Source organism: Mirounga angustirostris, unplaced genomic scaffold (assembly GCF_029215605.1).
Source record: "Mirounga angustirostris isolate CCGP_5_RB_7025 unplaced genomic scaffold, mMirAng1.0.hap1 SCAF_3, whole genome shotgun sequence".
In the NCBI taxonomy this organism is placed as follows: domain Eukaryota; kingdom Metazoa; phylum Chordata; class Mammalia; order Carnivora; family Phocidae; genus Mirounga; species Mirounga angustirostris.
The window spans coordinates 79,109,897-79,135,204 of NW_026991711.1; the positions used below are offsets into that span (position 1 = coordinate 79,109,897).

The following is a 25,308-nucleotide window of genomic DNA, read 5'->3' on the forward strand; positions in this document are numbered from 1 at the left end:
GAGCAGGGAGCCCGATGTGGGGCTCGATCCCAGGACCCAGGGATCATGACCTGAGCCGAAGGCAGTCGCTTAACGACTGAGCCACCCAGGTGCCCCTCTTGTTCTATTTTCTTAAGGTAGAGGTGTGGATTAAAGTTTTGAGACCTTTCTTTTTTATTAATGTAAACATTTAATGCTATAAATTTCACTCTCAGCTCTGCTTTAGCTGAATCTAATGAATTTAAAATATTGTGTTTTCATTTTTATCAAATTCAAATATTTTCTAATTTCTCAATGAGAATTCCACTTTGATATATGGATTATTTAGAAGTGCTTGTTTAATTTCCAAACATTTGGGAGATTTCCCATATATTCTTCTGTTGTTGATTTCTACTTTACTTCAATTATGTTAGAGAACATATTTTGTATGATTACTGTTCTTTTATTTTTTTAAAGATTTTATTTATTAATTTGACAGAGAGAGAGACAGCGAGAGAGGGAACACAAGCAAGGGGAGTGGGAGAGGGAGAAGCACGCTTCCTGCGGAGCAGGGAGCCCAGTGCGGGGCTCGATCCCTGGACTCTAAGATCATGACCTGAGCCAAAGGTAGACGCTTAACGACTGAGCCACGCAGGTGTCCCCAATTACTGTTCTTTTAAATTTAACATTTGTTTCATGGCCCAGAATATGATCTATCCTGGTGAATACTCCATGTGCGCCAGAAAAAAGTTTCATTCTGCTGTTGTTGGATGAATTCGTCTATAAAAGTCAAGTAGATCAAGTTGATTGATAATGTTATTCAGATCTTCTAAAACCTTACCGATTTTCCGTCTACTTGTTCTGAGAGAGAACTATTGAGGCCTCCAGTAATAATTGTGCATTTGTCTATTTTTCCTTTCAGTTTTTACTTAATGTATTTTGTAGCTCTGTTGTTAGGTACATAAACAGGATTGTTATATCTTCTTGGAAAATTGACCCCTTTATCATTATAAAATGCCCATCTTTATCCCTGATAGTATTTTTTGTTCTTAGATCTGCTTTTTTGGATATTAATATAGCAAATACCAGTTTCTTTCATTAGTGTTTGCTGGGGATATGTTTTTTTCATTCTTTTACTATTAATCTAAGTCTATATATTTAAAATAGATTCTAGATAGCTTGGAGTTGGGTCTTTTTTTATCCAATCTGACAATCTCTGACTTTAATTGGTGTGTTTAGACCATTCACATGTAATGTGATTGCTGATACAGGTGACTTAAAAGATACCATTTTCTTAGCTGTTTTCTTTTTCTTCCATTTATTATTTTTTTCCTGTCCTTGTGTTAATTGAATATTTTTTGATTCTTTTTTATCTCCATTATTGATTTATTACTTACAGGATTTAAGACATATGTATTTAATCAATGGCTACCTTTTAATATTATTATACTGCTTCACATTCCTGTACAATTGTTGGCCTACCTGTACTTTTACATGCTCATTTATAATGCATTGCTAGTACTTCCAGTTTCCAGTTCACATGTAAGGAGCTTGGAAGTTGCCACTCAATCCTAACAGCAAGTAAAAAGCTGAACAGACTGAAAAATCAACACTCTTCTTGGATCTGTAAGAGAAATAAAAACATGGAAAACTGCAGCCCTCAGGATTGGAGAAACAGACAAATACAGGGACTCATGGCTTACTGAAGCAGAGACTCATGAACAGAAACCACCATGGGAACCATGCTGAAGTGGGAAAACCTGAAGTGTAACTTTGCCAATTGCTGGCATTTAGTGTGGAGAACTGATAGTTAAAAAGTCCAGCCAGGCCCAGGCACAGAGAGCCTCCACAGTTATCTGAGATATACCTTCAAAAGTTCAACCAGGTTCTTATAGTAAATAGTGGAGAAAAATACCTTGGACTTCTGGGAGGAGGATGGGAAAAGGAATGATTTCAGAATAAGCCAGAGCACTCTGTTCTTAACAGTTCCTGCCTTCAGGAAACTTATTAACCAGAGCCTATCTGCTGGGGTTATCAGAGCCTTATTTTATTTTATTTTATTTTATTTTATTTTATTTTATTTTATTATTTTATTTTATTTATTTTATTTATTTTATTTTATTTTTTTTATTTTATTTTATTTATTTTATTTTAAATAGTTTATTTATTTGAGAGAGTGAGAATGAGAGAGAGAGAGAGAACACATGAGAGGGGGGGAGGGTCAGAGGGAGAAGCAGACTCCCTGCTCAGCAGGGAGCCCGATGTGGGACTTGATCCCAGGACTCCAGGATCATGACCTGAGCCGAAGGCAGTCGCTTAACCAACTGAGCCACCCAGGCGCCCCCAGAGCCTAATTTTAAATATAAAGACACATATAGATTAAAAATAAATGGATGAAGAAAAATATACCATGCTAGCCCTACTCTAAAGAAAGCAGGATTAGCTATATTAATTTCAGACAGAGCAGATTTCACAGCAGGGCAAATTATCAGGGATAAATAAGGGCATTACATAATGATAAAGGGGTTATTTCTCCAAGAAGACATGCAATTCTTAACATGTATGCACCAAACAACAGAGTATCAAATTATATGAGGCAAAAACTGATAGAACTTCAAGAAGAACTAGATGAATCTATTACTGTAGTTGGAGACTTCATCACTTCTCTATCAGAAATGCACAGATGCAGCAGGCAGAAAATCAGTAAGGACACAGTTGGACTCACCACCACAATCAACTGGGTATATCTGTAGATTGCTTCATCTAACAACAGCAGGATACACATTTTTCTCAAGCTCACATGGAACATTCATCAGGGCAGATCATATGTTGAGCCATAAATCACACTTTAACAGATGTAAAAGAATAGAAATCATGGAATGTCTGCTGTCATACCACAATGAAATTAAACTAGAAATCAGTAACAGAAAGATAACTGGAAAATCCCCAAATACATTGAGATTAATCAATACATTTATAAATAACACATTGATCCAGCAAGAAATTTCAAGAGAAATTTTAAAATATTTTTAACTAAATGAAAATGAAAACACAGATTATTAAAATTTGTGGGTTGCAGTGAAAGTAGTGATTAGAGGGAAATTTATAGCATTGAATGTGTATATTAGAAAAGGAGAAATATCTAAAATCAATAATGTAAGTTTTCACCTTAAGAAACTAGAAAAAGGGGGCGCCTGGGTGGCTCAGTCAGTTGAGCGGCTGCCTTCAGCTCGGGTCATGATCCTGGGGTCCTGGGATCGAGCCCCGCGTCGGGCTCCCTGCTCAGTGGAGAGTCTGCTTCTCCCTCTCTCTCTGCCTACTTGTGCTCTCTATCTCTCTGTCAAATAAATAAATAAGATCTTTTCAAAAAAAAAAAAAAGAAACTAGAAAAAGAAGAGCAAATTAAATCCAAAGTAAGCAGAAGAAAAGAAATAATAATTAGCAGGAATCAATGAAATTGAAAAAAGGAAGTTCATAAAAAGTCAACAAAACCTAAAGCTTGAAGAGATCAATAAAACTGATAAGCCTCTAGCTGGCTAACTAAGGAAAAAAGAGAGAGGACACAAATTGCTAATATGGAAAATGAAAGAGGGACATCTCTACAGATCATATGGACATTAAAAGGATAATGAAGGAATACTGTGAACAATTCTACCCACAAACTTGAAAACTTAGATGAAATGGACCAATTCCTTGAAAGACAAAATCTGCCAAAACTCACGCAAGAAGAAATAGATGATCTGAATAGGCCTATATGTAATAAAGAAGTCAATAACTGATAATCTTCCTAAAAATAAACACCAGGCTCAGTTGGGTTCACTGGTGAATTCTACCAACCATTTCGGGAAGAAAGTATGTCAATTCTCTACAATCTCAAAAGACAGAAGTAGTGGGAATACTTCCCAACTCATTCTATGAGGCCAGCATTTTCACAATATCAAAACCAGATGAAGACATTATGTTTTAGTACAGACCAATATCTCTCATGAACATAGATACAAAAATCTATAACAAAATATCAACAAATGAAATCCAAAAAGGTAGAAAAAGAATTATATACTATGACCAAGTGAATTTATCCCACATACTCAAGGCTTATTCAGTATTTGAAAATCAATTAATACAGTCCATTACAATGCATTGATACTATTTTTGCTTTGGATATTCAGTTATATTTTTAGAGGAATTGAAAATAAGAAAACATTTATTTTATCTTCATTTATTCCATTTCCAATGTTCTTCATTTCTTTGTGTGGATCCAGTTTTCAGTCTGGTATCTTTTTTTCCTTCTGTCTGTAAACTTTCCTTTAAAAATTATTATAGACTAGGTCTGATGGGAATGAATTCCCTGAGTTGTTTTTCTCAGTAAAGTTTTTTTTTTTTTTCCCTTCATTTTTGAAAGCTAATTTTACTGGGTATAGAACTCTGGGTCGACAGGTTTTTTTTCTTCCAGCACTTAAAGATGTTACACCATTATCATCTATCTTGCATGATCTTTCACAGTCTTTTGCAATTTTACCTTTGTCCTGGTATATATTATGTGACTTTTTTCTCTGATTTCCTTCAGTATTTCTCTTTGTCTTCAGCAATTTCAGCAATTTGAATATAATATACCTAGATGTGTAGGAGTCTGGGGGAAGGAGAATTATTTATCCTGCAATGTATTCTCTGAGTTTCTTGGTCATATGATTTAGTGATTTTTATTAGTTTTTGGAATAGTCTCAGTCATTCTTTCTTTCATTTTTTTTTTCCTGTCTCTTCCAGGATTCCAGTTGCACAAGTGTTCAATCATTTAATATTTTTTCCTACAGTTCTTGGATGCTCTGTATGTTCTTTTCAATCTTTTTGCTCTTTGTTACTTCATTTTGGATAATTTCCCTTGACTCATCTTTAAGTTCACAGATCTTTCCTCAACTGTTTTGAGTCTGTTAATGAACCAGTCAAAGGTGTTCTCTGTTACTCTTTCATTTTTGGTATTCTCTTTGGTACTTTTTTATTGTTTCCATTTCTCTGCTAAAAATTACCCATGTGATTTTGCATGTTCATACTTTACATTAGAGCCTTTAACATATTAACTATAGTTATTTTAAATTCACTGTTGATATGACACCATCTGAATCATATTGGAGTCTGGTCCTGGTGATCACTTTGTCTCTGGGGTGTGTACTTTTTCGTATGCCTCACAAATGTTTGTTTTTGAAAGCCAGACATCTTGAGTAGGACAGTAGTGACTGAGGTAAACAGTTTTAATGCCCAGGATTTGGCATGCCTTTCCTTCTGTGAGGCTTTTACTGTGGGGATTTGAGTTAATTTACTTAGGAGTTGGTCAAGGTTTAAGGTTTGTAATTGCTATGGTTACTATTGGTACACTACAGGTTTCAAATTCCTCTAGTAATACCTTGTGTTTAAGATCAAGACTGGTTGGCCTAAAGTTTTTTCCTCTCAGTATCTTCACCTTCACCTTTCAGTCTTCCTTTTGCACTGCCCTCAGAGAGGATCTTCTTCCATATTCTCATTCTGTTCGTCTCCCAGAAGTATTCTCCTGTTACTTGTTACTTTACACTTGTTAGCCTGGTGGTGGGGAGCAGTGAGAGGGGCTTTTCTTGTGGTTCAGGTTAGGCCTTCGTCTTAGGCAGGCATTATGTCTGTGGCGCTTGGGAATGTGGCTTCCTCAGTGCCCTTAGCTCTTTCCCAGCATTTGTGTCTGTTCATCCCCCAGGGATAAGGGTTTTTATTTCAGTTCCCTACAGTCAACATAAAATGGGTTTTCAGCAATGGTAGGTTTTCATGCTATTCTCTCCAGTCACTGAAGTGAATTAAAATGTATTTATTCACATATTGAATGAGTCAAATGTCAAATCACAATTGTTTCCAATTATTTCCCTTAGATATTTCCTGTGGACATTTGAATTTCGAAAACTTTGTCTACTGAGTGTAGTCCTAAGTGAATTGGAAAGTTAGTGGGTCTCATCATGCACTTGTAGGCTTGTCTGCCAGCTCTCCTGCACAGGAGGAAGCCTGTCAGGCTGTTAACACCAGAAGCTGTTGCACCATGGAACAGAAAATTTCAGCTGCTGGTTAAATCTTTTTGGCATAAATATAGACTTGAAAGAAATGATTGCTAAAATTTTTAAAAACTGGATTATAAAAATCTTTTGCCACAAAGCAAAGACTTTTTTTTTTTTAGTACTTAGTAAGCAATATTCAGCTGTCCTATCACAGGAGTAACAAGGAATCTTCCTGACACTGTTTTTGGAGTAAACAATGTATAGATGTGTGGACTTTATTATACAGCTAGTTGGTCCTATCTTTGAGCTGGCTGCTTAGAGGTCTTTAACTAGCCAAGAATATTGTCTAAGTTAATGCAATGGTGAGACACAAGAAGCTATATACTATATTTCTTTGAAGCTATATGCAAGATTAGAATGGCTGTTACTTTACTATTGCTTATACCAAAAATGGTAAATCTTTTTTTTAAATCCCTAGTGAACTAGTTTGAGTGACGTAGAGAGCTGAGTAAAATGAGGGAAAAAGACTCACTCTCCTTGGTACTCTCACTGTCCTTTCATGCATTTGAATGAAGAGGGGATCTTCTTTCTTGAGGGAAGTGGCCTCCTTAGTGAGCAGAAAGGGTAAAACTAGCCAGACCAGCGAATCAACGGATGACCAAGAGGGTGACAAAAGCTGCAGACAGCTCCTCCTTACGCTGAGGCTCTCAATTCTTAAACTAGGATTCATTGTCTTTTAATTTAAGGCTGTGACTCATGGCTTCAGACTTTTTTTTTTTTTTTAATCGGGAAGGATTGCAACTTTGTTAATATAGAGGCTCTGACTAAACATATACCTGTTGGAAGGGTGTGTGTTCTCATTAACTGTTTTACCAAGAAGAGTTTTGCATCGCTTAGAGTCTTTAATTTGGAGATAGTTAGTGCTAGAGAAACCCTTCAAAATCTTCAATGGGAAGGGAACTTTCCCTTTCTTAGCTAGAGGTTTAGGACTAGCATAGAATTTTAGTTTATTGTTAAATTCATCCTTGGGCCAACACTCTTTATCATCTATTGTGAGGTTCGTTATCTTTTTTTCTTTTCAATGCTCATGGGAAAAAGAGACTCTTTTGTTCTGGACTAACTTTTCGGGATGTTTGTATAATTAACAGCCTTGGAAGATAGAGTGTCTCCCTCTGGAGCAAAGGGCAGTTTTGTCTGGGGCCTGGGTCAGGTAGGTTTGCTTATAGTCGGTTGTGAGGGATTTGTGTTTCCTAATAAGCTCAGAGTTCCTCAGTTGGGACACAAACCCAAATCCAGCTGGCTCCCTTCACATTACCCCCCTGGGACTTGGGGATAAGGAGAACTAATGTGAACATGAAGCTCATGCTGTTTGATATCATGTAATATTGTCCTTCATCTCTGACCCAAGAGTCTCATGTCTTCTGTGCCCATCTGTGGAACTATGGCAGGCAACCTTGTTAGCTTCCATATAGGGCAAAATCTCAGATTCTTTATAATTCTTGATATTATCCTTAAACATTGTCTTGCCTTAAAGTTAATGTAAAAACTTAAAAAAAATGGAGAAAAAATCACTTTTAATCCCATCACTCTAAGATTATAATCTTGATAGTATGTTTATGTGCATGTTTCCATTCTTTCCAAGTATATCTGGACATATTTTTAATCTTACTATAATACAAAATCATATCCTTTAAATAACATTCCTCTGTGTAAGTAATTCATGGTAATTACAGAAAATTAGAAAATTTATAAAAGAATAAAGAAAATTATTAGTATTCTTATTGCCCAGAGATGGAGTCCCTATTACCATTTTGTGTATTTTCTTCCAATATTTTATGTACATTTATTTTACAGTTGTAAGGGAGACTAGTATATTCTTTATTTACCTAACATGTCTTGTGTACTTTACTATTTCATTCAATATTGAAAAGTAGGCTCTTTTGCTTTAATGGTTATAGTGTCTCATTCTGTGGGTGTCCATATTATCATAATCACTTTATAATAATTCTTAAACCAATTTTGGAAATTGATTCTTTCTTTATATATTGCTTCTACCCACCTCCCTTTCTGTTTCTCTCTCCCTAACCCCACTTCTTTCTGGAACTGCATTTACTTGTATGTTAGAATACTTCAAAAGTTCCATGTGTTTTTCCTGTGCTCTTTTCTGTATTTTCCATTCTTTTTTTTTTTTTTTTTTTTTTTAAAGATTTTATTTATTTATTTGACAGAGAGAGACAGTGAGAGAGGGAACATAAGCAGGCAGAGTGGGAGAGGGAGAAGCAGACTCCCCGCTGAGCAGAGAGCCCGATGCGGGGCTCGATCCCAGGACTCTGGGATCATGACCTGAGTTGAAGGCAGACGCTTAACGACTGAGCCACCCAGGCACCCCTATTTTCCATTCTGATGTCTCTTCATGCTTCAGTCTGGATATTTTATCCTAATATGTCTTCCAAATTATTAATTATTTCTTCAGCTAAATCCATCTTTTAAAAGTCTTCATTGTATTTTTCAGTTGTTTCTACTTGATTCTTTTTATAGTTACTAGTTATATGCTAAAATTTTTCAGTATCTTTTAGTTCCTTAAACATATTAATAAGTTATTTCAAACTTCATGTCTGGTAACACCATTCTCTGGATGTCCTACGGGTCTATTTCTAAAGTCTGTTTTCTCTCTTGGTTTTCAGTCAAGTCTTCTCTGCTATCTGTTTTGTTTCTTTGTTTAAGTGTGAGACATTGCTTGTGAAAAATCAAGGCTCTGGTTATGCTTTTGTCCTCCAGAGAAGCCAGGCTAGGAGCTTATCTCTTTAATTTAATCATGGGTTGAGATGAGTTGCGGCTTGTGAAGACTGGTCACTGTTACTCCAGGGTATAGCCCTTGAGGGTCCCAACTGGAAGCCTAGAGCAGGTCCTAGGCCCTGAGCTCCAGTTTTCCCTTAGCACTCTGAGTCTGCCAAAAGCCTTGCATATCATTTCAGCCATTTTGTCTCTGCTTTTGAAATAAGCAGTTGTTTTGAGGATTAAAGAGGAGCCATATGTAAGGCCTATATCTTCAAGTTTCCCTACTACCCGAATCTTGGCCCTGCAGTTCTTCACTGTTTCAGACAGATTATTTTTTATGTTTTCAGCTTTTTTAGTTGTTCTCAGCAGGAGGATTGCCCAAAACAACCTAGTATACCATTATCAAAAGTGGAATGCTTTCTACAAGGAATTTATGGTTATAGCTCCTTCTGTGCCCTGTGGTCGTTCCTAGGGTATAGTTGGTAAGTAAGACCTTTTGGAGACCAAATAGAAACATGTTTATGTTCCTTCTGTTGTTATCAATATGTGTTTTCCTTCCCCCAGTAATTCCACTTTAGAACAGTTTGTGATATGATGTTAGTATTCCTACTTTGACCAGACTGTATAGTGTCTGTAATCCTCAAGTCTGACCAGGGTAAATGTGGCTTGCTGGCTTGGTGCCATATTGTCATTTTACTTGCTTTTGTTACAGTACCTATTGTCTGCTCTATTATAGCTACTTGCATGGATGTCTGTTTTTTTATGTGCTTCTTAAAACATGTGCTTCTTGACAAGCAGGGACTATACCTTCTTGTTCTGTTGAGTGGGAAAGTTCCTTGCATAGACTAGTTCCTCATCAGAAGTGTATTTAAATTCAGATGTTAATGCTAATAGTAACTTGTCAGCCAATTTCAGACTTCCATCTTCCCAGGTCCCCTCAGTGGATCTACTTCATGTATTAGCTTCCTTCAAGATTCCAAAATACTTCTAGACCAGTACACAAATACATATACCAAGAGAAACTTCTATAGGATGTGGCATAATGTTATGATTTATACTGTAAATTAAATGGGAGTCATTGCATTAGATATAGGTGACAGAATTTTTTCTGTTAAACAATACTGGAGGTTGTTTTTAGCATGGACTACTACCTGTGGAATTAGCAACATGACTAGTAGCTGAATAATGGGAGAGGCAAGTTAGCAGTAGTAGCCCCATCCTGCTGATGCAGCGTGGAGCAGATTGCAGTAGCTGAGTCCATCCGTCTCATATATCCTGAAAGGAGACAGATCAGTTCACCTTCAGGGCCTCATGCTGTTGCAGAATTTCGGGAAGAAGGAGAGACACAAATGCCTGGACTTCATTGGAGTATCTTCCTAAGTTAGAACAAATCCTTAGTAAAAGAGAACAGACCTTTAGTCCATGGTGGATGGGAGTCTGTTTTGAATGTGTAGGTCCAGGAATGGGTAGGATTGCCCCATGGGCTGCCAGAAAGCAGGGAGGTGTCTTGTGTTTATTCTTTCAGCCCTCTTTAGACATTTTCTCTAAAATAATGTAATGATCGAGAAGAGTAAATATGTATTCAGTGAGCTTGTGGGGCATTGTGTGAAACTGACTACATCACAGAATTTTTCATTAATTAATTCATTCATTGATTCAGCAAACGTTTACTGAATACCTTCTTTTTGCCAGGCATTATTCTTGGAGCTGGGAATACAGCAATAAAGTAAAAGTAAAGATTCTTGCTCTCATGGAGCTTTCATCTTTGAATTCTGTTTCTATAGTATTGATGTTTGTTTAAATATAGACATTTTCTAAATGTCAACCCCCAAGATGGGCAGTTCTCTTAGTATGTTTATTTTCTCTTGCATGTGAGATGTAAACTTTTAGAATATCGAAACACAAAATTTCCTTCCTTCCCCAGTTTTGGAGTTTGCATCATGTTTATTTGTACCTTAGTACAGATTTGGTCATATGATTATATTGGGTGGGGAATGGCTTTATGACGTCTTTAAGTATGTGGTAGGTAGTCATTAAAATATTGTTACTTAGTATTAGACTACTAAATATTAACATTGCTGATTATAAATATTTTTATCACATAAATTTGATGCTTTAGAAACATTTTACAAACAAAACAAAACAAACATTTTACAAAGTGTCGAGAGTCAGTAGGGTAAACCTAGTGATTTTGTAGGCAGGGAACTGGAATTGTGATGTTACTTCCCTATGGATCATGAGATTAATAGAGTATTTAAGGTTTTTCTTTCTATACTGGAAAATTTATATGCCAGCTAGCACTAGAAGAGGGGATCAGATTAGATAAATTTGAGGTGCCTGTAAAGTATCCATGTGAAGATAATTTGAGAAGGAGAAATAAAAGTGTGAGTTGAGTCTTTAGATTGGTGAGTTAAGCTGTGGGCTTGGTTGGGATTTCCTAGGGAAAGAATTTAGGTGAGAAGAGAGGCTGGGACTGAGTTTTGAGAAACTCTAGTTCTATTTGATTGGTTTCTGCCATCTTTATTGTAGTCTTTATTTTTCTTTGGATTTATTATTTTCTATTTCTGACTTCTTAAATTGGATGACTGACCTTTTGATATTTTAGACTTTTTTTATTAAAGAAATTTGAAGAATAAATAAGAACTGTTTTAGGTGTACCTATAAATTTTGACTTTTTGGCTTCTCCTTTGGACATATGGAGTCAAGATATAGATAGCTATTGCCTTGGGTGCCTGGGTGGCTCAGTTGGTTAAGTGACTGCCGTCAGCTCAGGTCATGATCCTGGAATCCCTGGATCGAGTCCCGCAGCTTCTCCCTCTGACCCTCCCCCCTCTGATGTGCTCTCTCTCTCTCATTCTCTCTCTCTCAAATAAATAAAATCTTAAAAAAAAAAGATAGCTATTGCCTTGATAATACTATTCCTGTAGAAAGTACTATAAAATTATTTTATAGTCAAACATATACATGGTTGCAGTGAAACTAGTTTTATGATATTACAAAACTTGTTTTCAAAATGAGAGCATTTTCATGAAACAGTGGTTGTCATCCAACAAAATATGTTGAATGCAATTTGGTGTTTCACTCATTGCAATAACAAAGTGTTTGGGCAAAAATATCTAGTCCAATTATTATTAACAAAAGCATATTTTAATTTCTGTGTTTTTTTTCCTTCTAAATCTCACAATAGACCCTCTCCCTGTTCTTTGCTGCTTTGACAATTACTGCATTATAAAGAGAGATTCCCTGATGGAAATGCATTATACATGTGTTTAATATGGAGGCAAAAACAAAGTAATGTAAAAAAAATAATTTATGTAGTCTTCTCAGATTTGTCACCTGGGATAGTCCTCACTGGTAATAAATGGTCTCAGTGATTGATGTGATATCCTTCACATCAATTTATTTATTTATTTTTAATTTTTCTCCTTAAAAATTCATTCCTTGGGGCGTCTGGGTGGCTCAGTCGCTTAGGCATCTGATTTCAACTCAGGTTGTGATCTTGGGGGCCTGGCCTTGGGCTCTGTGCTCAGCAGGGAGTCGGCTTATCCCTCTTCCTGCCCCTCCCCCAGCTTGTGCTCACTCACTTGCTCTCTCAAGTAAATAAAATCTAAAAAAAAAAATCATTCCTTATGCCTTACTTAACTCTTCTCCAGTTTTGTGTTTTATGCTATTCCCAGCACTTTGTTAAGTAAAAATTTTGTATTAAAAATCCCGAGTCTTCCTCATGAGAAATATTTAGAAATGCAGTAAAACTATATGCTATTTGCAGGCTTAAATGAAATATTTTTAATTGTATTTTCTTTTCATGGCAAGTATTTTAACCCAATTCTAAATAAATGATTTCATAAAAGGTACCAGAAATAGCATTGGAAAGGTGGGAATAGACGACTCCTCAGGACAGCAGTTGATGCAGGTGCCCCTTCTGCCTCTTCTCCATTCCCTGCGGTCACCCATAGAAAGGACTGCTATTTAACGCAGACAACAATAACCCTGGTAACCGGAACACCTAATCCGCAGGAAGTTACTTTCCGAAATACAGTCTACACTGAGTTTTACTTTGGAAAAGTCTCTCTCGGTTGGGTATAATTTGTTCTAGATTATTGTAAACTCTGTTTAGGATTTGTAATATGCTTTTAAAAACTTTTTATTTTGATGTTAAGGAAAAAAAGCCTCTGGTTAGGGCATAGTACAGTTTATTGCCTGTGATAATGAAAACTTGAATAGATATAATTAGCGCTAACAGACTTTGTAATGTGGGTCACTTCCATTTTCAGTTTGAGAATGAATTTCCTTCTGCCATGATTGCAGTGGGGTTTAAACTCACCTTTCTTTTCTTGCCATGTCTTTCCCCATGTCTGTTGGCTGATAGAACTTCCTTGCATGTAAAATACTTTAAGTACTGAGGTCTTCTAATTTAGTTTAACTTTCTTTCTGGAAAGCACATTGAAGATTGCTTCCAGATATTTTGCATTAACAAATATAGATTTTCTAGCAACAGGACACCTATCTAAAATGCCTGAATTGATTAAAAAAAAAATCAATGAAATTTCATTTTCCCCATGAAAATATTTGTTTTGAAAAATGTGTATTGTTGCACAGCAAGTGAGTAAACTTCAGAAGCGAGTTCTTATTCCTTTTGCCTAGGAATTATCCAGTACACTGACTTGCCATGGCCATCCTGCTTTTCTAGAACATTCCTAATGAGTTAAGTGCTGTCACAGGTAGTTTTGACTAATAACAAAACACCAAAGTTTATAAATAATTTACCTTTTAAAATATCAGTTAGAATTAAAAGTTATACCTATAATACAATCATTCAGTTTCTTCCTTTCAAGAAGACAAGGGGAAAAGGAGTGTTTAAACTTTACCTTGCCTTTGCACTATGTGATACTGCCTGAGATGAGTGAACTCCTTCTGATGTACCAGGTAGGGTTGTGGTACTTGGGAATTTACATTGTGCTTTACGTGTCCCCAGAGTTTTGTTTGTTGAAATCTGAGCATACTGACTACAGTGGTTGTGTGTGAGAATTTTATTATGTGCTGTGTCTCCCTCCCATTTCAAAACAAACAGAACACAAACAGATAATCATCATTGCTTTCAAAATGCTGTCAGAGTTTAATTAAGCCAAGTCAAGCTCATTACCTTCAGTAGTGATAGAACATTAGCTAACACTTCACGTCTTCTCTAGAAAGGACCCCCAAAAAACACCATTGCGTTGAGAAGGTACCAGCTGGATTCTCACCTGGTCACATTGCTATAGTTGAGAGAGAGTGAGGCTGCTTTGCATTTAGGTTCTCAGCTGTCTCATTGTTTGGTACTTTTCTCTGTCCTTCCTCCCAGCCTCTCTTAGCTTTGCAATCAACCACAAGTGCTGAAGGTCCTGATTAATAGCGTTTCATACTCCATTTCTCAGACAAGGACTATTGGCTCCCTAAGAATAGCAAGGAAATGAACTCAAGGCTTAACATGGACAGAGGCATTATAACCCTGCTCACCAAATTGAACACAGTTGTTACTATCAACAACAACAACAACAACAACAAAATGTCAAGCAATGTGCCATTAAAAGATCCTTACATAATTGTAGCAGGTTTGGGTTTCCTCTGGTTCAAGTTTTCTTACCTCTTTGATAATCAAACGATCTGAAGAAAGGCATAGAATTTCAGGGGGGAATCTGCATGACAGGTTCACAATAAGGCTATTCATGAGGACTCTTTTATTAGCTTAAACAGTATCTGCATCATTCTTAGTCTCTGGCTTTACTACAAGGCTCCATTTAAACTTAACCCAACTTGCTGACTTAACTGATCCAGGAATTACTCAGTACAACCAGCCAGCTACTGTAGCTTTTTTCCCCCCTTTAGATAAGGAGATTTAATACAATGGCCTTTACAGTTCTTAAATGACTCCATTTTTTTTTCCCCTGTGTTTGAGATGTGGTGCTTATATGACCTTTTGTTCTTAATAAAATTTCACATGGTTTGATTATATTTTTAAAAAAGTATAAACAAATACAATATTGACTCCTTACCCTCAGAGTAAAACTTTTTAAATCTTGTAGATGATATAAAAATGGAATTTGTCATAATATTTACACAGCTGATTTCAGTATACTAGATTTCATTATTAACGATTAGGTATTATTAAATCAAACTTGAACATATTTTTTTTATTTTTGAGGGGTGATTCTCATATAATTACTAGTGGTCCTTTAGCATTGCATGTTCACCTTTACACACTTTTGGTTATCTGCTGGTGTTTATACCATTTCTGCTACCACAATGCTAATATAATCAGGATGTCCTTGGTTGGTCCTTGAGTAGCTGGGGGAGGACGGTAGGACAGAGCTCTGACATCACAGTGGGGAGATTCTTGAGGATATATTTGGTAGCATGCCATACTGAGAGTATAGATGACCCATACTTTGGATCCACACCTCAGACTAGTGGGTCTCAAACTTCAGTAGGAACAAAAATCATTAGAATGTTTGATGAATGTGCAGATATCTGGACCCCACCCCCAGAGACTGATTCAGTAGGTCTGGGATGAGAGCCTGAGAATTTGCATTTTTAACAAGCACCCAGTTGATCCTGATGCTGATGATTACTGGACCATACTGAAACCATTATCTTATAAATTCACCAGGGAACCTTGGGAGTTCATGATACCTCCCCTTCCAGGCCTCTTGCCTGCAAGTAAGCTGCGACCCGTCTTGGGTAGGAATGACTGCTGTGTGGTTTCCCAGGGGAGTTGGTGGCAGGAGGGTAAGGACACCTCTAGTATTTCTAGTGCTGGAGCAGCTTGAGTATCCTTCTCCCGCATCTGCTTCCATCTGCCTCGGGGTGGTATCCACTGTGTGTATCACATTCCCGGGAACAGGCCTTACCCGTGGGCAGCCCGCACTTGGGTGTTTGAGAATGTCATCTCCCTCTGCCCCGGCTCTGTGCATGATTAGACTTTCAGAGTGGTGTTACCTGCAGCACTTAATCCAGATTTGCTCTTCTGTCTTTCTCCCATGCCCCTATGAAAGTAATTTTAGATTTTTAGAAACAAAGGTCCTTTGCAAAAGGATTTCCCCTTAGAAATGGATGTTCAAGGAGCCTTTTGGGAATTATGGATGTAACATGTTTGTTCATTTCGTGAAGATAAGATTTTTCCTTGAAGATAAGTTGATCTGATGGTCAGGACAGATAGGAAAAGTAAGTGGCGATGACGACTGTTGCTGCTTGTAGCATTTGCCAAAGGCGCTGTCGGGTCCACCCCCATAGACTTGGCAGACTGCGTCATTAGGGGAATTTTCAGACCCATGCAAAACTAGAAAATACAGCTCCCCTACGCGTGTCACCCAGTGTCCAGAGTTATGGAGATTTGGCTGCGTTTTTCAGCAGCTTTTTGTTTCGTTCTTAAATTTTGCTAGTAGTTTTCTGATTGGTTCATTTGGGGAATGAATCAAACATGACCTATGCTTTGCTTGGGGCCTGAGTGCAGTATCATGAATAGTAATTTGAATATGTCCTTTCCAGGAATGTGTTCCAGAAAACCTGGAGCTGAAGAAGAAGATTTTTGCTCAGTTAGATCAAATCATCGATGATAAGGTTGTCTTGAGCAGCTCCACGTCTTGCCTCCTGCCTTCCAGCTTGTTTGCTGGCCTGGTGCACACGAAGCAGTGCATTGTGGCCCATCCCGTGAGTGCATTAGACCTCAAGAACTGGTTGTATCTCATTCTGGTTTTCAGGAGCAATACATTTTGACTAATCTGCTAGTATATATTAGCTGCTTTATTGAGGTGTAATTCATATGCCACACAATTAAAATTGTATAGTTTAATATTTTTTTAGTATATTTAGAAAGTTGTGCAATACAGGCAGTTTTAAAAAGAATCTAATCCAAAAATGCCTTGAATTATACCTGCGTACCGAATGCATAATGGGATAGAATGAGCAATACTTACACACATTCACCCTTCCGTAACTCACTGTCCACCTGAAGACAGAGACTACTAAACACAATTCCACTGTCAGGGAAAAAGCTACATTTAATAAATGTATACATTGAGTAAGATTTGTAGCCATGTCACTTTGTGCTGTGCAGTTTACTCAACACAATTCAGAGTAGGACCAGTTTTGCTCAAGTGCAGATTCTGGGTCCTGCTCCTGAGATTGTGGTTCAGTAGGTTGACTTTAAACCCCCACCCCTTTTCTTGTTCCCTTGCACCCATCTGTTGTAATTACCTGGGCAGACTTATTCACTGGGGGGTGCATGATGAGGTATATTGGACAGTGAGTTTCAGACTGATGTGCAAGCACTCAATAAATCTTTTTGAGATGAATGTGGTAATGTGAGGAAAGAGGAATCAGAGGGGAGATCCAGGGATCACTTGGTGGGTGAGTGAGTGTGTACCGACTGAGCTCATTGTGACCTCGGAGAACCAGGACAGCCTGTTAGGGCAGAAAAGCTAACTTAGCTCAAGCCATAATAAAAAGGATAGTAAATGACAATGGCCACACCTCCAGCACCAGCAGGCCATCAGAGGTGAAGGCTGAGGAGAGGCTAGGGCCAAGCTGGGCAGGATCTGGTTGGGCTGACAAGGGAGGAGAGAGTGGGAAAGAGTGTAAACAAAGACCCTTGGCCAAAAGCAAGCGTGGGGTGTGCAGAATCGCGAGGAGACCAGCCTGACTGGAAGGGCACACATACCTCACATACTTGGGGAGCAGGAGGAAGAAGCTGGAAGGCTTGGAACAGTTGGGTTATACAGAATCATGAGAGTTGCTCTGAAGAGCTGGGACTGGCTTAGGCACAGAGCAGCCTTGTGATGTGGTGGAAATGCTGCTTTTGGAGGGTAATTGGAAGGTTCTTTCTATATTGAAGATGGCTTAGGGAGGGGAACAACTACTTCACAGAATTGTGGCAGTATTCCAAGTATAGGCGACCAGAGCCTTGGTGAGACTGAGGGTCCTAGACTGAGAGCAGGGAAAGTCCTCTTTTTGAGCAAGAGTAGTTTAGAGTGGGGGTAACAGACTTGCTTAGGGAGCTGAGAACAAAGGGGGAGTCATAGATGCCTGCTGGATTCTATGTGCTGAGAAGAGGGACTGCTTGGACCACCATTCACATGACTATGGTTGTGGACGTCCGGATGTCCTCCTACTGAAGTACAATGGAAAGTGGAGATTGGTCATAAAATACAGAGACTTAGACCCACAGAACATGGAAGAAAACCGGTCATGTCTAGCTACCACTCAAATATAGGAAATGTCCTTTATTTGGGACCTTAACTGAAGCATCCAAATACCAAGTTCCATGAAACATGGTCCTTTCTTTGCTTCTGTGACATTTACATGTCTGCAAAAAGGACTCTTAGAAACTGTAAACCACTTATTAGATTGTTAGTTGCTTCAGTGAAAGGTGTAAGCCTCTTGCTTGAAAACTTCCAATTTCTAACCAGAGATTTCACTTCTAAGTCAGGTAAAATAAAAAAAAAGGAACAACGAAGTCAAATTGTTTAGAAAATACCTCCTAAATCCTTTAATGAGACTTCTACCCATATCTCTTAATTTTAAACTACCTGATGGATGAGACTACACCTTATTCACACCTAACAAGTACTAGTAGTTCAGCCAGTGACTGTTGAATAATGACATTTCTCCTACCATTCCAGGATTGTTCGCTTTCACTTCTTTAATCAAAGGCAAACAGCATAGCCAAAGTAAGCTCAGACTTTATTTCAAAAATTAATGTCTTACTACTTTTGTAGATTATTTTATACCAAAGCCAACATTAACTAAAGCAGATGAAATCACCCAAGTTGACCATCTTTGGAATTTTATCCTTTCTTTTGTGCTGGTGCTGCGCACTGTTTAATCATTCCATTGAGCTCAAGGGGAGTGGGGAAAAAAGCATCTGAACGATTCAACCTAAGCTGGACGGACAGTCCCTAAGTAATCCAGAACCATTTACGGGCTTTGAGGAGCTCCAGTTTCCCTTCAGCCCTGCAGGCCAGGCAGGAGAAGCCCGGCGCGTCAGCCCACATGCCACCGCCTCAGCTTTGTGCTCCAGTCACCTGTGACTCTGGCCAGACAGGAAATAGGATAAAGGAAGAGGAAGCCCATTCATGCCTCTGAAAGGCTGGGACAAAAGTGGATAGTCAGCAATTGCGAAAGACTGCTGCCTCCACCCCTCCGCGGGAGAACCGGCAGCCAAGGAGTTTCCACATCACATAGTGTCTCTTGGGCACCTTTTCCCATGGGGGGGGTGAGGAGCTTCAGGTCAGCTCAGCACGGGTGGGTGAGCATGTTCTCTCAGTGTGCAGGTAGTTCGAGTGGGCTTCCTAGCCGGAGCCAGGAGAGTGACAGGCTCCTGAAGAGGGGTGTTAATGTGGTCCTTCTCTGTATCCCCGACGGTCTTCCTCTCAAATGTTTTTTGTGTTGCCTTTGCTTGTCTGCCTCATCTCCCTGTGGATGTGTAGGGGGGCTCAGAGATGGCCATTGGTGGCTGGTGATTCTCTGAAGGTTAAGTTTGGTTGCATTCTCTCTTGGTACTTACATCTATGTTAGCAGTCAAAGCAGCCGTTTTCTACTGATCGTTTCAGCTGTACTTCACAACCTTTTTTCACTTGGGGACATGTTGGTGCCACGGAGCTGATGGAGCTGCTTTAGCCCCTCGGATGCTCTTGGTGCTACTCTGATGGGCGCCCTGTAGATGATGCTGCCTAGGAAGGACGCACATCTGCTCTGGGATTACAGTCTTTTTTTAAAATTTTTTATTATTATGTTATGCTAATCAGCATACATTACATCATTAGCTTTTGATGTAGTTGGGATTACAGTCTTGAGTGGAAACAGTTCCTAAACACACAGCTCTCAGATAGGTTACTAGTCAGCCACGGAGCTATAACACAGCCTGGAAGTAAATCAGGCCCTCCCCGCAGAAGGTGCCCAGAGTGTTCCCATCGAGCAGTCCTTGCCCACGCTTGCACCTTCTCCGACTCCCCCTCCCACCTGACTCGGAACCATTTGCCCTCCTGTTGATGGTCATTTGAATGTTGGCCTGTTTATGGAGAACACATGCGTGTGTGTGCAAGCAGTGCCTGTTTCATGTCGCCAGCTGCTGTCTCCCCCCACTGCCCTGTCTGTGGAGGGTGACTTCAGGAAGGGGGTGGTGGGCTTATAACTAACCGAAGGGCCTTACAACCTAAAGTCTCAAAACAGTGAGGGATTAACTCCTCTCAGCGGGCTGTAAGCAAGACAGCCCTTCATTTTTACCGTCCTCTCCTGAAGAGGAAGAGGAGTTCACTGGGTCAGGAGTGCCCCCTCCCCAGCAGGGCTGTGAGAATGGATTGCAAACCGCCACACCTGTCTTCTGGGAAAAGGGACGGTCTGCCTTTCCTCTGTGAGTTTAACTCTGTTTAATGTGCTGCAGAGAAAATAAACGAAGCCTCTGTGTTGGACGTGCTGTGCTATCGCGGCGATCACACGCCTCCCGGGCTCTGGTCCAGATTCTGGGCAGGCTTTTCACGAGGTGAACGGAGAATGCGCCCCTTGTACCACCCCGCTCAACCTGAGCTCTCAAAGAGCCTCGCAGGCCAGGCCCTCTCTTGTGCCTGCAGCAAAGCACGCCCCGCTCTCTGGCCGGCTGAGCCCAGGACCATCTCCTGTAACCTTTAAAGAAGTTGCCCCCTTTCCTCCTTTGTTTGTTCTTCCCACTTCTTGAAGGCATGTTTCTGAGTCTAACTCACAGACTCCAACAGCAGAAGGCCCAGGTCCTACCGTTCGTGTCAGAAACAGAATAGCAGTCAGGAAATAGCCATTCCTTATCTGTTTAAAAGAGTTGCTTTCTGGGGCGCCTGGGTGGCTCAGTCTGTTGAGCAGCTGCCTTCGGCTCAGGTCATGATGTCAGGGTCCTGGGATTGAGTTCCACATCGGGCTCCCTGTTCAGCCTGCTTCTCCCTCTCCCTGTGCCCCTCCCCCTCCCCTTGCTTGTGGGCTCTCTCTCTCTGTCAAATAAACAAAATCTTAAAAAAGTCGCTTGCTTTGCTTACCTCTTGTCCTCTCTCATCCCCACCTCTCCTCTCTCTGCTGTGTTAAATTTAAGGGGCACCTGTCATTGTCACTGTTCATCTCTGAGCCTGTAGTAGAGATCAGGGTCCTTGTCCCAGGACTGAGGTGCCATGGCAAGAACAACCCCATCCAGGCCCTCTGACTCTGGGAGGTCCTTTCTCAGAAGCTTATCGACTTGCGTGCATGGACACAGAAATATGAAAACTCGACCTGTTTTAGGACGCTCAAAGGGCTGGATCATGCAGTTGTATTTTAGTGGGTGGTGGGGAATCAGGATCCTGCGGGGTTTTGAGCTGCAGGTGGTATGATCAGCATCCTGTTTTTAGTTGTTGTTTTTGTTTTTTTTAATTTTAATTGTGATAAAATACACGTCAGATTTGTCATCTTAACCATTTCTAAGTACACAGTTTGGTGGCAGTAATAAGCACATACACACTGTCGTGCGGACCTCACCAGCATCCATTCAGACTTTCTGTCTTCTGAAACTGAAACTCTGTCCCCATTAGGCAGCAGCTCTCTGTTCCCCGGCCCCCAGCCCTGGCAGCCTTGGGTTCTCCTTTCTGTCTCTGGATTTGACAGGCCCCTGCCTGACAAAGGATCACTTTGGCAGTGGCAGAGAGAATGAGCCTGGAGAGGGAGGCCAGTGAGGAGAGTGCCAGAATCTAAGTTGGAGGTGATGGCCTGAGCGAAGCGTGTGGTAGCAGGAATGGGTTTTCTGAGAGCTGTAAATAGAACTGACAGAATCACTGATGGGGAGTGAGGGAGGCAAGGCAGACACAGGCACCAAGGATACTGCTCATGGTATGAACTTGGGTGTTGGGGTTGTGATGGTGTTCTCATCAAGATGGGGTGCTAGGAAGAGGACCCAGGGTTTTAGGGTGGGAGAGACGGGAGTTTAATTTGTGATAGGTTGAGTGTATGCTCGTTGGCTATCCTAGGGGTGTGTCCAGTGCACAATTACGGGCCTGGAGTGGGAAGGGAGCTCCCTGTGAGATCTCAGCATTTTGGGGTGGGGATGACACCCTGGGAGCTGCTGAGCTCTGCCCAGAGCCAGAGAGTGGGCACAGAGGGAGGCTAGTGGTGGCAGGCTGGGAGCACCACCATTTAAGGAGAGTGTGGGCAGGAGGAGAGCCTGTGAGGAATACTTGCATTAGGAAACTAGCAAGTTGTACCTACAAATGCTTTTTAACTGTAGTCTCAATCTGTGTTTTTGCTACCCATGAGGCTTGCAACATTGAAAGATACACATACTTCCAGTTCTTACAATTCTGTAACACAGCCTGGAAGTAAAAGTAAAAAAGAGGTAGACATTTTTATAAGAGTTCAGTATAGGCAGGAGACAAGTGATTCAGTTGAGGCACTGATATATAATTTACTTATTTGAAAACAGGTGTCATCCTCTCTTGCTTTCTAAGAGGGCTGACAGAGTGACCAGGGCAGGCCGAGAGCAGAAGGAGTCTCTGAAGCTAAGCTGTGTGTGGACCAGAGGCCTCTCTCCTAAGCAGTGTCCTAGGAGAAAGAAAGTTTTCTTTCCTTTCTCTGTAGAAGTCATTTTATTTTATTTTATTTTTTAAAGATTTTATTTATTTATTTGAGAGACAGAATGAGATATAGAGAGAGAGCATGAGAGGGGGGAGGGTCAGAGGGAGAAGCAGACTCCCTGCTGAGCAGGGAGCCCGATGCGGGACTCAATCCCCGGACTCCAGGATCATGACCTGAGCCGAAGGCCGATGCTTAACGACTGAGCCACCCAGGCACCCCTGTAGAAGTCATTTTAAAATGGATGCTTCTTGAAGTGACTATAAGATTCTATCAGTTTTTGTCCTTATCTCAAGGAAACATTATTTAAAAGTGTCATTTGGGGAACAATTTACTGCAGTGCATTTGGCTTTTCATGGTGAGGCTAATCAGGTTCTACCAAGCAGCATTTTCTCTGGACCCAGGATAATTCTCTTTGGGAATGTTCAAGAACAGTTTCTCAAAGTACACCAAGAAAACCAGAGCCCAAAGTATGAGTGCTGGGCTAGGCAAACATTTCCGTTAGGGCCTACTCACAGTGGACCGACCTTCCCATCTTAGGCCGTGTCCTGATGTCAAGGCTGCGGTAGAGTTCTGATGCTGTGTGGTTTCTAGGTGAGATTGGATGTGGGGGTGTGGGGTAGACATTTGAGGCTTAACATGGAGAAGTTAAGGAAATACCAAGTTTGGGAAGATGCTGTCAATGATTTTTAATAGCGACAGAGTAGAATAGCAAGAGCCTGCGGTGACTCTTGTGGAGGGAGTGGCTCTGGAGGCTGGCTGGGTGTAGGTAGAAGCCTATGAGGGCTAAACAGCGGGTTGCTGAGAAATCCCCCGGGGAGTTCAGGGGTTTGCAATTAGCTCTGAATGCACAGGATGGTCATCCGCACCTTCAAATTTCAACCTCATATGTTTGGTATTGACTTTTCTATAAATCACAGAATTCTGTGCTCAGGTTTTTTCTTTCCCTCCTTTGTGGATTACTTTATATTTCAAGTTCCTTGTCATTGGATGCTAAATCTAAAGAGGCCTTTCCAAAGACAAATCTGCCCCATCTGACCATTCGAGATAGGCAAGTAGGGTCTGCCAGAACAGCACCCCAACTCCAGAGCTGTCTTTTGACCCTCTCCCCTTCTGTGTCTCTCATTAGGTAAATCCACCATATCATGTGCCATTGGTTGAGCTGGTCCCACACCCGGAGACGGCCCCTGCGACAGTGGACAGAACCTATGCCCTGATGCAGAAGATTGGGCAGTCCCCAGTCAGAGTCATGAAGGAGATTGATGGCTTTGCCCTGAATCGCCTCCAGTACGCCGTCATCAGTGAGGCCTGGCGGCTTGTGGAGGTGCGTGGGCTGCTTCCAGCCTCTGGCAGCTGGAGGGGAAGGTGGCAGCAGTGTCCTGGGGCCGCGTGGAGGTGGGGGGGTAGTGGATGGGAACGTCAACTCTCCGTCCTGCTTGCTCTGTTCTGGGGACCGGGGGCAAGCTCTTCTCTCAGGTTCAGTCAATGGGCAAGGAAAATGAAACGTAAGGTAGCAATTCATTGTATGTTTCAGAGATTCCTCTGTTACAGTAAGTTATTTGATATTCACACCTGATGATAGACTTCTCTGTTTCCTGCCCTTTCATACCATTACCACATAATTATCTCTGTGTGACACATTGCGTTTTCTCACAGTGTCAGGTTTTCCCCCCAGTTTTATAATTTTTCAAGAGGAGGAAAAACTATATTTTGAGTAAACTTGTATCCTCTAAAGAGACCCAGTTTATTTCAAGAGCTTGAGGAGGAAACAATGGGTAAGCCTTAAACTTGTTAGCAATATGCTCATCTTACATATAAATACATTATACACATACACACACACACACACACACACACTTAGCCTTGTCCTTTCATTAAAAGATTTTATACATGACTTTAAAGATCACCTTGTTGCATACATGTATATGAAGGACCTAGTGCTGGGCAGGATAGACAATCCAAGTGGCCCCAGGATTTCAGTGAATAGTCCAGGGGTCTCGGGCTCAGACCATCTGGTTTCTGTTCACTTGCTTGCTAATGGTTCCCCAGCTTCTGCATGGGTAAACAACACTGTCTGTCCACTCTCCTGTTGCAGAGACATGGTAGCATGAGTGAGGGTCTGTCCAGGTACAAGAGGCAGAGGGGAATGGAGCTCAGGCTGAATTGTCTGCTCCTGGAATAGGCCCACTCCTTGGCTAAACTCCTGTGGGAGTCTGCCAATCCCAGCCTGAGACAGGAACTAGGAGGCCGGCCTCTGGGCATTGTGTTTTAGCTTCCCAGTGCATGATGTATGTGTTGTTCTCAGGTCGTGGTTCTGGTGTTCTGTCCTATCCCTGTTAGACTCATCATCTGACCCAACTGCTGTATGCATTTATCACATAAAGCTACAATTCTGTGTCTTCACTGCTTAAATCCACTTAATGCTTCTATATCGTCAAGCTGGGATTTCCACTGTTAAGTTTGTAGTTTTAATTTTCTCAAATTGTGGGATGTTTTTGAGTATCAGTCAGTAGTAGAATATTTTAAAGACACACAGAACTGAAAGCACCCCCGTGGAACTGTGTTTAAAATATTTCCACTTGTCTAGAATAGGGGAGCACTTGAACAGACCACAGGAAAAGCTCAATATGACAGTAAAACACTGTGAGGGGTTTTAAGGCAGTTTTTACTTTTGTTTGTGAGGTATCTTAGTGCCCCAAAGAGATAAAAGCCCTGAGGTAGATCTTGCTTTCTCCAATCAGAATGATGTGAGCCAACTCAAGGGAAAAACTTGGAGGTTCTGGTATAATGGAATTAGGTGGGAGTTCTACACAAAGAGTTCTCTCTGTGTTGACCACAAAGTGGAACCAGCTGCAGTGTGGAAGCTCCAGGTTTGGAAGAGCAGTGGAGGATTCCAATGTCCCCCTTTACTGGTTGGACGTGGAGGGAGGGTTGGAAGGGTTATTGAATTTGGCCGCTCTGGGTGTTCTCA

At 40.6% G+C, this 25,308-nt stretch overlaps 1 protein-coding gene across 5 annotated transcripts in view; it reads left to right on the top strand.

Moving 5' to 3' along the window:
* The window catches only part of CRYL1 (crystallin lambda 1), a 178,020-nt gene that overhangs the window by 129,027 nt on the left and 23,685 nt on the right, over positions 1-25,308 (top strand). For 4 of the 5 annotated variants that reach the window (XM_054506272.2, XM_045869146.3, XM_064586316.1 and 1 more), the window contains exons 4-5: positions 16,269-16,430; positions 23,467-23,661. In XM_054506272.2, the coding sequence (XP_054362247.2) occupies positions 16,269-16,430; positions 23,467-23,661 (357 nt within the window). The remainder of the gene's footprint in view (positions 1-16,268; positions 16,431-23,466; positions 23,662-25,308) is intronic. The other variant, XM_045869145.3, reaches the window with a different exon arrangement.